This window comes from Rana temporaria, chromosome 4 (assembly GCF_905171775.1).
Source record: "Rana temporaria chromosome 4, aRanTem1.1, whole genome shotgun sequence".
NCBI lineage: Eukaryota > Metazoa > Chordata > Amphibia > Anura > Ranidae > Rana > Rana temporaria.
The window spans coordinates 280,078,753-280,092,642 of record NC_053492.1 but is presented as its reverse complement, the minus strand read 5'-3'; the positions used below and the strand labels follow the sequence as shown (position 1 = coordinate 280,092,642).

The window sequence follows — 13,890 nt, the reverse complement described above, 5'->3', positions numbered from 1 at the left end:
AATAAGTTGGGGAATATTACAGATGATGCATCATAGAGAGCATAAACGTTTCAATTGTCTATAAATAAAGAAAAAGAAGAGAGATACAGAGAGATTACAGAAAAGATAGGAGGAAAGAGATGGGAAAGAGGTAGGGAGGAAGAGATAAGAGGGCAGAAAAAAGATGGGTGATGGACAAGCAGGGAAGGGTGGGGAAGGGGGAGAGCCGGGACACATGGCAGTCGTATCGAGCACATCGCTAAACAAACGTAATTAGTAAGACATCAGCAAAAAGGAGGAACCATATCAGAGAGTGGGAGAGAGGGCCACAATTTGGTGAAAAGAAGCCTCATGTCACACACTGCAGTTTGCATGGATTCTCAGAAGAAGGCTGCATTAAAGAGGTTCTAAAGGCTAGACATTTTTTTACCCTAATACATTCCCTGCATTAGGGTAAAAAATGTCTTAGTTTTTGTTTCACCCCCTCACCATCTTTATACTTACCTGAGTCCTATCTCAATACAGTGCTGTGCCCATCTGCAGCTGCTCTCTCATCTCTGGCTCTTTCTGCTGTCAATTAAATCCTGCGAGCAGAGAGCGGGGGTGGGGCTGAGCCTGCAGATGTGCGCTCATAGCAAAGAGCCAAGAGAGCCAGAGAGGAACCCCAGAAGATGAGCTTTGGGGCCACTGTGTGCATAACATGTTTTCTACTTTAAAAATAAAATAAAAAAAAGCCATTACAACCACTTTACTATTTGTCAAGAAGTCACCTGACACCTATGTACTCCCTAGCTGTAGGCATTCCAAATAGCTAACTAAAATTAGCACATTTACAGTTACTCAGAAATAAGAAGGTGCCTTATAAGCACAGGTTACACTATTCCCATGTGCCTGAAAACCTGATGAGCTTATGAAAAAGCTAATTGGATGGCTGTCTTTGGCATCGTACTTTCTAAATTAGGGCCCAAGTCTAAGTTTGTCCAAAAAAAGTGAAGCCGAAATAAAGCCAAAACATTTCATATTCATACATTTTTGGGGTAAGCTATTCAGCTGACATGCTCAAAGGTCTGCAATGGCAGCTTCCATTTAGTCAGTACAGGTTTCTTTTCTATTTTTTGTCCAGATTTTTTTGTAACTTTGATTTTAGCATGGTTGTTGAAAAGAATAGGTGTTGTAAAAAATAGCAACAAGGAAGATAGCAAGCTTTAATCTATTTCCTACAATTTTCATGTACTTTTCCAAAAACTATTTTGGTGTAAAAAGGAAATGAATTGGTTTTGTTTTCCAGATCTTCTTAGCTACTTCCAAAGCCTTATCAATGATGGACTTTCGTTCTTCACCTCGGCCAACAGTCAGGAGCAATACTCTAGCCATTCCGAGGCTGATGAGATGAAGACTGGAACAGTGGAAAACTAAAAAACATACCAGATATATATTCTTGGAATCTTTTATAAAGGACTGTAGTCTTTACAGTCTGTGTCCTAGTAACAGGTCACTAGACAGAGAAAGAATTTTACAGTTCTAAGTATCATGAGAAGAAGAAAGGAGAATGACATATAGGAGGAATGTGTCATGATAAGAGCACATGGTCCTTCATTTTGTAACAATGTAAGAGCCTAGGAATGACTGCAAACTGCAAAACAAAGCACGTTCATGTCTCATTGCATTTACTGCTTTGTCACCAGTTAGCACAAGGAAAACCCTAATGTTGACACTCAATATGTTTGTTACATTCACCTTAACATTTCAAGTTATTGTGCTAATAGCAGTGACAGGCAATTAATTTTTACTTTTCTAGGCAAACTACATTATGGATTTTCTTGAAACAGACGCTTGTTTATAATAAGAGCTGTACCGCTGCAGTTTCAAGTTTACAGAGTAATAAAATGTGGCGGTTAGCAATGACTAAATGGTGCTAAGCTGTTGAACAGTTATTAGCCCATTAATACATGACATCAGCGACTCATATCTTTAATTAATACCTCTGGGCACATGTCTTAAAGGCCCCTCTTGAAATATTTATAATGTCTATACCAGGCAAATTATGATATTATACTATATTATATTATATTAAACAATGTAAAATGCTCAAGGGATTCACTGGCAAAGAGTGACCAATAATGTATTTATCGATACTTGGACAGTGGATAGGAGCTAAAACAATTCTTGTACTGGAATAAATAGACATTTGCATAGTGCATACATATAATAATGCTCCTACATATGATTTCCTGTCTATATAAGTCCACTACAGTTGGACTATTATATTTTACATTTGTTGCTAGGGTGTATGAATCTCTTTTAGACAAGCACTACATGTAATTATTATATAGGTGCATACGGATGCAACACCCCATGTCCTTAAACAAAGGCTTGGTAAAGTAGACAGATATAAAAAAGAAAAATTGACAAGAGGCTGGCGTCATGCTGCTGAAGATGTTCTATAACTTTTGTTATATTTTGCCTTAACTAGGCTAATTTAAATATTTTGGTTGTGGATTTTTGCATTTGCTTCAGTAGATTGGTTTCAGTCAGCAATAATTAACAAGCTATATTGTACATAAAAATTGGCAAAATGCTTCTTGTAAAGTATCATGTTTGCTATTGAAGACTTTATATGTGATGGTGGTGATGACTTTTTATGGGTAGTGCTTACTATACAGAGACTAGATAAGCACAGATATTCTCTAAACAAATCTTCAGAGTCACTTACCACCACATTTCCACATTGTGTTTTATGATTGTGTAACTGAGAATTGTGCTGCTGTGAATGTAAAGCAAAATGCTGCTTTGTGGGTTGCCTTTTATTGGATATTTAATGCCTCAAGCATAATGACTACGTAAGCCTTTTTACAACATAACAGTGTTTTTCAATGCTAAAATAACTTGCAGTACATATTAAACACTGGCACTAAACTTAACAGTGTTTATCCATCCAAAGCAAAGGTACAATGAAACAAAAGTAGGCAAGAATAATATGCATTATAGTGGATAATCTCATTGATGATTCCAAGACTTGATGACTTATATGAACATAATTTCTCTAGTGATTAAATGCAGTCAGGAAAACATTGTGCTCATTGGTGCATGTGTCTGCAGCTCCGGCACTAGTATAAATATGTTGGTTGAGAGCTGTAGAGATGTGTAGAATAGCAGTGTCACCAGCTGGGCCACAGTGAGTGAAAGTGACTGAATATGCATTCATGTAAGTTAATCTGTTTCCAGACAGCTGCTCCTATTCCTTCTCTTTGACTGCGTCCCAGCAGAGTAAAGTGGGTACCCTCCAGAGTTCTTCCTCTATGCCATTGTCTAAGGTTTGCTCTCATCCCAATACAATTAACATCCTAGCAGACTGGTTCTAATTATGAATGTAATACTAAATTTGCTTCCAAAATCAATCAGCTGTATGACAGTGAAATGTGAAGATGTCTGCATATTGTTGTACAGTTCACAGACAACATGGCATGACAAATTGAAAGTCTTTGCATAGAATATGACTGACTTTAGTGTGTTAAGATTCAGAATAAGAACACTTCTACCTAAATGGAAATGCTTTGTTATAGGCAGTGTGGGATATCATTTGCTCCTTCACCAATTAAATAGTGCTGTCGGGGACCCCAGCAGTGAGATTCCTCACTCCCTAATTTTGTCAGAGTTTTTAGGACCAACTGGCTTAAATGAGTTCTCCATACGCTAACATGGGGAGGGTGCATGGCACAGAAATGCTTTAACATTTTTCCTCTAGTAGATTCCTCTAAGGAAAAAATTGTAAATTCCCATAGGTCACTGATAACAGTAGAGCTGTGTTGGTAAGGACTCTCCCCGCTCGGATCCCACAATAAGTACTCATCAAAGATTCAAGCCCTGCCCTACCGATTGGGGTAGTGTTACTTTTTAATCAAGAGCAATACTCAGCTCACGACACATGTGAATGTATTTATGTTTTTATGTTAACATAATTTTACATGAAACGGATGGATTGAACAGTATGTGAAGCTAGTACATGATATTTTTTATTGTACTTACATGGAAAGTGGTCTGTAGCTTTATCTGTTTTAGAAACAATTTACAGAAGCAAATCTGTTTAGTAACATTGATTAACTGACTGTAACATAAATTGCAAACTTTATTGCACACTGTACATTAACTGAAAGTTTATTTTTGATTCAATATAATTATGATCTTTGAGAACATAAGTTTTCTGACTCTGGATTCAACTATGATACAAAAATCCAAAATAATACTGTAGAAAATAGTATCCTAACTCATTACAATCATTACAGTCTTAACCAGCTCACAATGTAAGCACAGTGTATGAAATTAATCCTACTCAGAAGTATGTCCAGGGTTGTCAAATGATCGTATGTGATGCAATATTTTCAGACCCTGAGCTGTTGGGTTCTCATAACAATAACATACAGCCAGTATGGATAACAATATAAAGGTTTACGATAATTGGTTTGGTTGTCCAGAAAAATGGCATTCTGCCATTTAACATCCCTGCAAATTATTGAGTATCACTTCCTTAGCTTGGATATCTCTCGTATGGTGTAAAAAGTGATAAACAATACTGTCTGATATGGATTATTGTTAAGAAAGCATAAGTAAGTCTACAAAAGATTTATAGAGATGTGTGAAGAAAGTGACACAATTTGACAGCTCACTTTTACTGCTATGTGGTACGCTGTCAGTTTGATGAGAGCTGAGTTGCTCATAAGAAACCAGTAACAATAGAAACATTGGTGGAGCTCCCGCATATGTGAAAAGTGCAATGTATTTATTGCTTATGAAGTCTGCCTATAACCCCTATATAATCTTCCATCATAATCGTATTTATTGACATTTTCCACATTGTCCCCTTCCAGAAAAAGTATCTTTAATAAGATGGCTGCAAAGATTGCTGTACATTTTTCTCTGTTAAACTGATATGTCAAAAGAAATCTCGTAGGCTTTCTCACTTCAAATCCATGCAAATTATGCTGGGAGTTGCAGTGTATTTTCCATGATGTATTACTCTTCTTCATCCTGACTGTCATTTCATTTGGAGATGTTTTTGTGAGGCATGTTTACAAAGTGTAGTCTTAAAAGAAACTGCTGCTGTAATTTTTGATTCATAAAATATTTTATTTCTTGCCAAAGTAGTGTGCAACTGGGAAATGAAAATAAACTTCTTTTTGAGCACTAGAAAAAGCTTTGAAATTTGTTTCAGTGTTGTCTTTTTTATTTTGTTCTCTTTAAAATACTGTGATATCTATCTATCAATCTATGCATTAATGCATCAATTTATTTTACACAGGTGAAATGTATATATGTAAATAAATCTATTGAAATTTAAAGAAATCACTGATTAATTTCAATATTCGGGAAGGGAAATGAAAGAGAGGAAACTGTCAACAAAGAAGGTGATTTCCACATATAAATGAAGCGAACTGCAAGAGGAATAATCAATTCGATTTGCACCTAAAATATCCACAGCTTATCACACAGTGTTATTGTGACCAGTGAGACATGCATCCCAGTATCCCAGTACACACACTTCACTTAACATACATTACATGTTTCTAATTTCACAGTATCCATGTCACTAGAGAGATCTATACCCAAGTACACAAACCTCACCTTCTATTATCCTATCATCAGTGGAATCTTCATTCTAGTACACAAACCTTACTCTCCAATATACCTGTCACTAGTGGGATTTGTAACCCAGTACAAATGCCCAGGCACAGATTGGGACAAAAAATATTCTCTGGCATTTTAGACTGGGCAGCCCCGATCCTGGGAGGGGGTGTGTAAGGGCAGAGATGGGAGGTGGGTGTTCATGGGGGGGTTGGTGATGGGATATTCATCCCGAGACACATCCCCATAAAGCAAAGAGGCATCCCCATCCAGAAAAGAGACAGTCCCAGACCAGCAAAGAAACATGCCCAATCCAGAAAAGAGACAGCCCCAGACCAGGAAGGAGACAGCCCCAGACCAGCAAAAAAACAGCCTCAGTCAAGCAAATAGACAGCTTTAGCCAGGAAAGAGACAGCCTCAGTCCAGCAAAGCAAAGAGGCAGCCTCAGTCCAGCAAAAAGACAGCCTCAGTCCAGCAAAGAGACAGCCCCAGTCCAGCAGAGACAACCCCAACCCAGCAAAGAGACAGCCCCAGATGAGCAAAGAGACAGCCCCAGTTCAGAAAAGAGACAGCCTCAGCCCGGCAAAGAGACGGCCCCAGTCTAGCAAAGATACAGTCTTCGTCCAGCAAAGAGACAGCCCCAGACCAGCAAAGAGACAGCCTCAGTCCAGCAAAGAGACAGCCCCAAACAAGCAAAGAGACAGCCCCAGAACAGTAAAGAGACGAAAACCACATCTCACTTCCCACTATCTATGTCACCATTGATATATGTACCTCAATTTATATAACTCATAATAAAAATTTAATAACTGCAGCAAGATACATATCAAAAACAAAAGTAAACAATAATGAACCACACTGGATATTCGAGCCCAAGAGGGGGCACCAGGAAAACTTTACACCACAGAGATAAGAGCATGTATTAAATAGTGAGCAAATCTAGTCCTCTCAGCTTAACGTGTAACACCACTTTTGTTGAGAAAAAAAAACATTCCTCTCTGGGTGATCTATATACATTGCAAGGATTTTAACAACCTTTGTTGCAGATTCCTACCGTTTGTTATTCTGAAGAAATCCCTCTGTGCCTCTGTACAGGGTGAGTCTAATGGGAGTGGTTTCATAATTAACTGTCAGCTGTGCCGCTGCAGAGCACTAATGAGGAAAGCTGCTGGGCCTGCATTGCTTTAGACGTGATCCTATTGAAAGTATCTCTCCAAAAATTACATTTTTGTTGCAGAGATGCTTGAAATCTGACTTGTATCTTAGTGCAGACTTCTGGGAAAATTGGTGAGCCAATCACACAAGCAGGAAATTATGTTACTGTGGAGTGGTCAGTACACATTCTGTGTACAGAACAACTCCAGGTAGCCATATTACAGTACATTGAATTCTCCGAAAATTACAGCAGCTACAGATTAAAAAGGAAATGTAATTTTTAATAACATTCAATAACAATATGACTTGTGTCCCAATTATATTTATTATTTGCTATTTTTTTCTCCACGAAAGTGGAGGTACCCTTTAAACATATGCACAAAATCTAAAGCAGAGCCAGATAATAGCCCCATAGTCCGAAAGAAAAAGCAGCATATCCCCATAATAAGATTTCTGATAGCAAGCAAGAGCCTTTTGACATTGTGTCAAATTCTTTTTTAGAGGGTAGCTACTGTGCATGGAGCCTGTAGCTGGGAATCCACAAGACTGCGATTTTATGTGAGATTGTGAGATTACCATTAACTACTTAGGACCCGGACCAAAATGCAGGTAAAAGACCAGGCCCCTTTTTGCGATTCGGCACTGTGTTGCTAACTGACAATTGCGCGGTCGTGCGACGTGGCTCCCAAACAAAATTGGCGTCCTTTTTCCCCACAAATAGAGCTTTATTTTGGTGGTATTTGATCACCTCTGCGGTTTTTATTTTTTGCGCTATAAACAAAAATAGAGCATCAATTTTGAGAAAAAAATTCAATATTTTTTACTTTTTGCTATAATAAATATCCCCCAAAAACATATAAAAAAAATTGTTTTCCTCAGTTTAGGCTGATACGTATTCTTCTACCTATTTTTGGTAAAAAAAATCGCAATAAGCGTTTATCGATTGGTTTGCGCAAAATTTACAAAATAGGGAATAGTTTTATTGCAATTTTTTTAATTTATTTTTTTACTACTAATGGCGGTGATCAGCGATTTTTTTCGTGACTGCGACATTATGGTGGACACTTCGGACAATTTTGACACATTTTTTAAAATGCATTGTTTATTGTGAAAATTACAGTTGTCGTTTGGGAGTTAACCACAGGGGGCGCTGTTGGGTTTATGTGTGACCTGAAGAGTGTTTACAACTGTAGGGGGGTGTGGCTGTAGGTGTGATGTCATCGATTGTGTCCCCCTATAAAAGGGCCGCCACAGTGAAGAACGGGGAAGCCGTGTGTTTACACACGGCTCTCCCCGTTCTTCAGCTCCGGGGACCGATCTCAGGACTCCAGCAGCGATCAGCTACTAGTACAGGACGTACCTGTACGTGGATGTGCCCAGCCGTGCCATTCTGCCGACATATATGTGCAGGAGGCGGTCCTTAAGTGGTTAAGTAACAACATGTGGGCTTTTTTTTTTACTTTCCATGTTGCACTACCTGCCAGGTGAAATCTTCAGTAGTGGACTCAGGGAGGGAATCCCAGCCTTGAATCACCAGACCCTAGATACCCAGGATTCTACAATAGATTTGCAGGTCCTCCAGAAAATGCAGTTTGGAAGGCGATCCTTTATTGAAAGCTACAAAGTTAAAGGGTAGGCCCCAACAATCTGGAATTAAATTATCCCTTAAACAAAGTCCTAGGCTCTTGCACTGCTGAAAATTATCCGCAAAATATTTGGGAACAATTGGATCTCTGCTCCACCAAACGCTGTACAGTACTTCCCATGATCCATGCTATACTCATTAGCTACTCATTAAGTGGAACATTGTGGAGTCTAGAAATGACATCACTGGGTCGATAAAGTTGCCCTGAGGATCTTAAGGCCCAGCAAGCATTTTCAATTTTTGTCAAGTTAGCCATAGGACAGTTCAGAATGTTATAAAATATAGACTGTAATACCAATGTGAGGTCCAAGTGACTTCAGATCTCTCACTGTTGTTTTGCCTGCCAAGATTTTCTCAGTCTTTCAGGTGTCTCTAAAAATCACAGATCTGTGAAGTTTATGATATATAATTTGATTGTGTAGCTTAGTGACCTCAAACTTAGTCACATGGTATCTCAGTAGGGTGCTGCATGGATGTTTCGATCATGAAGGGCTATGGTCCACAATACAGTAGTGTAATTACATTTGGCACTTCACTGCTAAAAGATCTGTTGCAACGTGTGCAGAGGGGGAACCAGGGTCACAAGGCAAGTTGTTGGTGTTGGTGTTGGTGCAGAAGTCTTTCTGGAAGCAATATGTTGGCAAAGTGTCCCCTTTAGCACTGGTTGTTGTCTGTACAGAAGGCAGACTGTATGAGAAGACCAGCACCATTTTGTTTTCCTTGTACACCTGGAGCAATCCTGAATATAAGTAGGTCCTGATGGAGCGATTTTTCACCTAAAGAAAAGGTGGCCTGGGTGGAATGCACTTTGGGTCCCTTTGTTTTTTATGTTTCCCCATATAAAGAGGGTTAAATTAAAGCTTCTAAAACAACAGGCCAGAACGGGAGCTGTCTCAAAGCATATGTCCAGCAGCCATTCACACCATGCATTTATTAACAAATTGAAAGATATTGAAACATGTAACTTTACCATGCATGGCAACTTTCTCATACAAAATAAACTGTAATGCCACGTACACACGATCGGTTCATCCGATGAAAACGGACCGATGTATTTTTTCATCAGATATCCGATAAAGCTGACTTTCATCAGTCTTGCCTACACACCATCAGTTAAAAATCCGATCGTGTCCAACGCGGTGACGTAAAACACAACGACGTGCAGAGAAAAATGAAGTTCAATGCTTCCGAGCATGCGTCGACTTGATTCTGAGCATGCATAGATTTTTGACCGATGGTTTTCTCCACAGACGATCGTTTTTTTCTATCGTTTTTTTAACCATCAGAACATTTTAAAACAGGTTCTAAGTTTTTTCACCGATGGGAAAAAAAAACAAATCGGACCATTTTCATCAGACGAACTGATTGTGTGTACAGGGCATTAGTGTACAATCTAAAAAGCTTTGGTAATATAGCAATTAAAATATCTGGTTGTACACATTACAATATTTGTGGGCCGGATTCAGAAAGAAGATACGACGGCGTATTTCCTGATACGCCGTCATATCTCTGAGTCCGGCCGTCGTATCTATGCGCCTGATTCATAGAATCAGGTTACGCATAGATATGCCTAAGATCCGACAGGTGTAAGTGACTTACACCGTCGGATCTTAGGCTGCAATTCCAGGCCGGCCGCTAGGTGGCGCTTCCATAGAAACGAACGACAGCCCGTCGCTTTTTTTTTACGTCATTTGCGTTCGGCTTTTTACGGCGGAAAGTTACCCCTGCTATAGCAGGGGTAAGTGCGGCGTATCCTATGTTAAGTATGGCTTTCGTTCCCACGCCGAGTTTTGAATTATTTGATTGATTGATTGATTGATTTTTGAGCTTAGTTAGGCGCCAAATGCCCACTGTGAAGTGAGCGTCTAAGCACCATTTGCGTAAGTCGTTCGCAAATACGGCCGGACGTAATTTACGTTAACGTCGAAACCAATGACGTCCTTGCGACGTCATTTGGAGCAATGCACGCTGGGAAAATTTGCGGACGGCGCATGCGCTGTTCGATCGGCGCGGGGACGCGCCTGATTTAAATAGTACACGCCCCCTAGCCACGGAATTTGAATTCCCCCAGGGGATTTACGATATGCCGCTGCAAGTTTTGAGGTTTCTGAATTAAGCACTCGCCTCAAAAACTTGCGGCGGCGGATCGTAAATCAGATAGGTTACGCGGATCTAAAGATCCACTAACCTATCTGAATCCGGCCCATTGTGTATATATATATATATATATATATATATATATATATATATATATATATATATATATAATTAACCAAGTGACGTGAGGGCAATCTAAGCAAAATATTCAATTTATATATGGTCAGCCAAACTCTCACATTACACTTTTGCTTCAAATCGCTTCGAAGCCTCTAGACTCCAGACCCTGTTCTGGGAATTACAAAACAAAGAGAAAACCAATAACTGTTTTTTCTCAACTCAGAACACTATTCTGGATCCCCTCACATATGTGAGACCCCTGTGTATCAGGGTGAAAGATCAGTCCAAGGGGCATGCAAAAACATGGTCAACAGGCCGAGGTCAGTGCAGGTAGAAGGCAATAATAGACGAAGGCATAGTTGATACAGTCTAAGGTCAGTTCATGTGAAAGGCAGAAACATGGCAGATAAACCATGCAGATGGCAGGCAGAGGCATAGTCCATAAACAGGCCAGGGTCAGTTCACATGGAAGGCAGTGGTATGGTTGGTTGAGGCACCAGGGAAATAATCAGCACAGAAATTGAAAATGGGGAAATGGCGGTCTATGTGAAATATGGGCTAATATTTTACAAGAGTGTGATAGCGTCTGAAGCATTCTCCAATGCAAAGGCCAGGTTGGGAGGGACATTGGGGACAATGGAAACTGGTGTCTTTCCTAACTCCATTTTTGCTGCACCCCCGACATTTTGTGGGGTGTTTTCTTCCGGTTTCTGATGGTGGAATATTGTCAGGAAAATTACACTCATGCAGTCTGCTGACACAATTGGAGTGAATGCTTTGTGGGGGGATCCTTGTTGATATATCAGGGCAGTAACAACATTTTTAATACATTTTCAGAAGGTGTTGGGCATTTCCATATATTTTTTATAGATGATGAATTTGTTGCAAATGGCCAAATGAAAAAAGTAAATTGCGACTTTTGTTACCAGAAGAGAGACTTTCCACCGAGGTGTCATCATGGATGGTGGACATGATATACACATCTTTCCTATCCCTCCACTTCATGGCCAACACTTCCTTGTTCCTCAGGCTTTCCGATTCCCCCCCCATTTTTTCTTGCTGTAGGCCAAATATTTCTTCAGGTAACGGTGGCAGAAAATAGTATAATAATTGTCCATATAAATGTGATATCCCTTTTGAGAGAGTGGGAATGCCACCTCCCAGACAATTTTCCAGCTTATTCCCATGTACGTTGGACCCTCATGGGGCTGGATCTGGGAGTCTTTGCCTTTGTACACATGAAAGGCATGCACATATCCAGAGCTTTCACAGAGCTTGTTGAGCTTAAATCTGTATCTGGCCCTCTTACTGGGGATATTCTGCTTGAATGCCAGCTGGCCTGTGAAATGAACCAGGGATTCGTCCACAGAGATGTAATGGTCAGGGAAATAAAGTTCAGCAAACCTCTTAGAGAAAAAAACAATTAACCCATTAAGGACCGAGGCTCATTCTGAGATTTGGTGTTTACACGTTAAAAACATATTTTTTTTTTTATAGAAAATTACTTAGAATGCCCAAACATTATATATATTTTTTCTAACACCCTAGAGAATAAAACGGTGGTCATTGCAATACTTTTTGTCACACCGTATTTGCTCAGCGGTCTTACAAGCACACTTCTTTTGAAAAAAATAAATACATTTTTTTAACTAAAAAATAAGACAACAATAAAGTTAGCTCAATTTTTTTATATACTGTTATTAGGCGTCTGGCATTTGTTTTCCTGTCTCCCAACGCCTCTTTATGTTAACCTATGTGTCCACGCACACATACTGTAGGTGTTTAGAGGAGTTTAGAGGCAGGCACTTGTAGTGGTAGAAAAAAAGGAACAGCAGCATTTTGACAGAAAAAATGCTTCTTGCGTGTAAATTCATGTAAACATGTCTAAACGTGTGTTAACACAAGGCACATTTAGCTCTTGAGCGTTAATTCACTTTAATGGCCAGAATAACTTAGTATTCAGGGCAAGGAAATTAATTAATGCCCAAGTGTTTTACAAACTTAAATATGCCTAAGCACATTACACACATTTATCAAGCATCAATTGTTTTTTTTTGGTTTTTTTTTAATGCTGTTGCCAGGAGAAAAGGCTTCAAGGAGAGAGGGGCAAATATCCAGTGTGCATGTGTCCTAACACTCAGATTGGAATGTGAACAGACGCTTTCAAAAGTAAATATTTAATATGCTAAGTGAGCAGCCTCGATCCAAGTATGGGCACTGTGGTTGAACAGAAGTTGATCTACTAATCGACTTCTGTACAACTGCATTGCCAGGTATTATGGACTTACAGATGTTATAGCCTGCAGTGCTGATCTGTGTATTATGACAGTGCAGAAGTCTCCTTGCTGTCAGAATACAATGACTCAGCAGGGAGGATTACCCCACCCAACTCTAAAGTGTGGATCGGGGAAATGGGGTCAGTGGGTTAAAAAAAAAATAACTCATCAATGGCCAGCTTGAGTCTCTGCAGAAACTGTGCTGTCTTCAAAGAACTATGAAGAATCTGGTATCTGAAGAATTTATAAAAAAAAATACTAGAAATAAAATATAAATTTGTAGGTGACCAATTCATACCAGCAATGCTCTGAGTTTTGTTCCACAAATTTTACACCTAAATAAGTAGCCTTTTCTATAATTAAATACTGTATATCTTTCAAATTTCAAGTCATGGTAACAATATTATTAGACGTACAGCTGATTCATTGTGTCAGTGAGTTATATAGACAATCTGTTACCCACAGTGTCATATAAAGTAAAATAAACATTTATCTATGCCAAGGAAATCAGCAGCAACCTGGAATGACTACCACCTGTGTATATACTGTGTGTGTGTGTATATATATATATATATATATATATATATATATATATATATATATATATATACTGTATGTATATATATATATATATATATATATATATATATATATATATATATATATATATATACATATATATATATATATATATATATATATATATATATATATATATATAGTTTAATCTATGTTTTTTTTTAAATATGGCTTCCTTTTATTCTCATTTATATAGTCAAGCTGTACTGTAGTCTGGTTCTCACAAAAGCACACCCCTCACATTTTTTTAAATATTTTATTGCATCTTTTCATGTGACAACACTAAAGAAATGACACTTTGCTACAATGTAAAGTAGTGAGTGTACAGCTTTTTAGCATGTTATCTTGATAAGGTCTTTTTTAAGAATAATGTGTACCAAAACAACCTCAAATATATCACTAACATTCATTACACCACTT

At 38.6% G+C, this 13,890-nt stretch overlaps 1 protein-coding gene across 1 annotated transcript in view; it reads left to right on the top strand.

Moving 5' to 3' along the window:
- Positions 1–5,169, top strand: part of LOC120935716 — a 112,161-nt gene extending 106,992 nt beyond the window's left edge. Inside the window, exon 30 of the mRNA XM_040347775.1 lies at positions 1,268–5,169. Coding sequence (XP_040203709.1) covers positions 1,268–1,395 — 128 coding nt within the window. The 3' untranslated portion in view covers positions 1,396–5,169. The remainder of the gene's footprint in view (positions 1–1,267) is intronic.
- Positions 5,170–13,890: the final 8,721 nt, after the last annotated feature.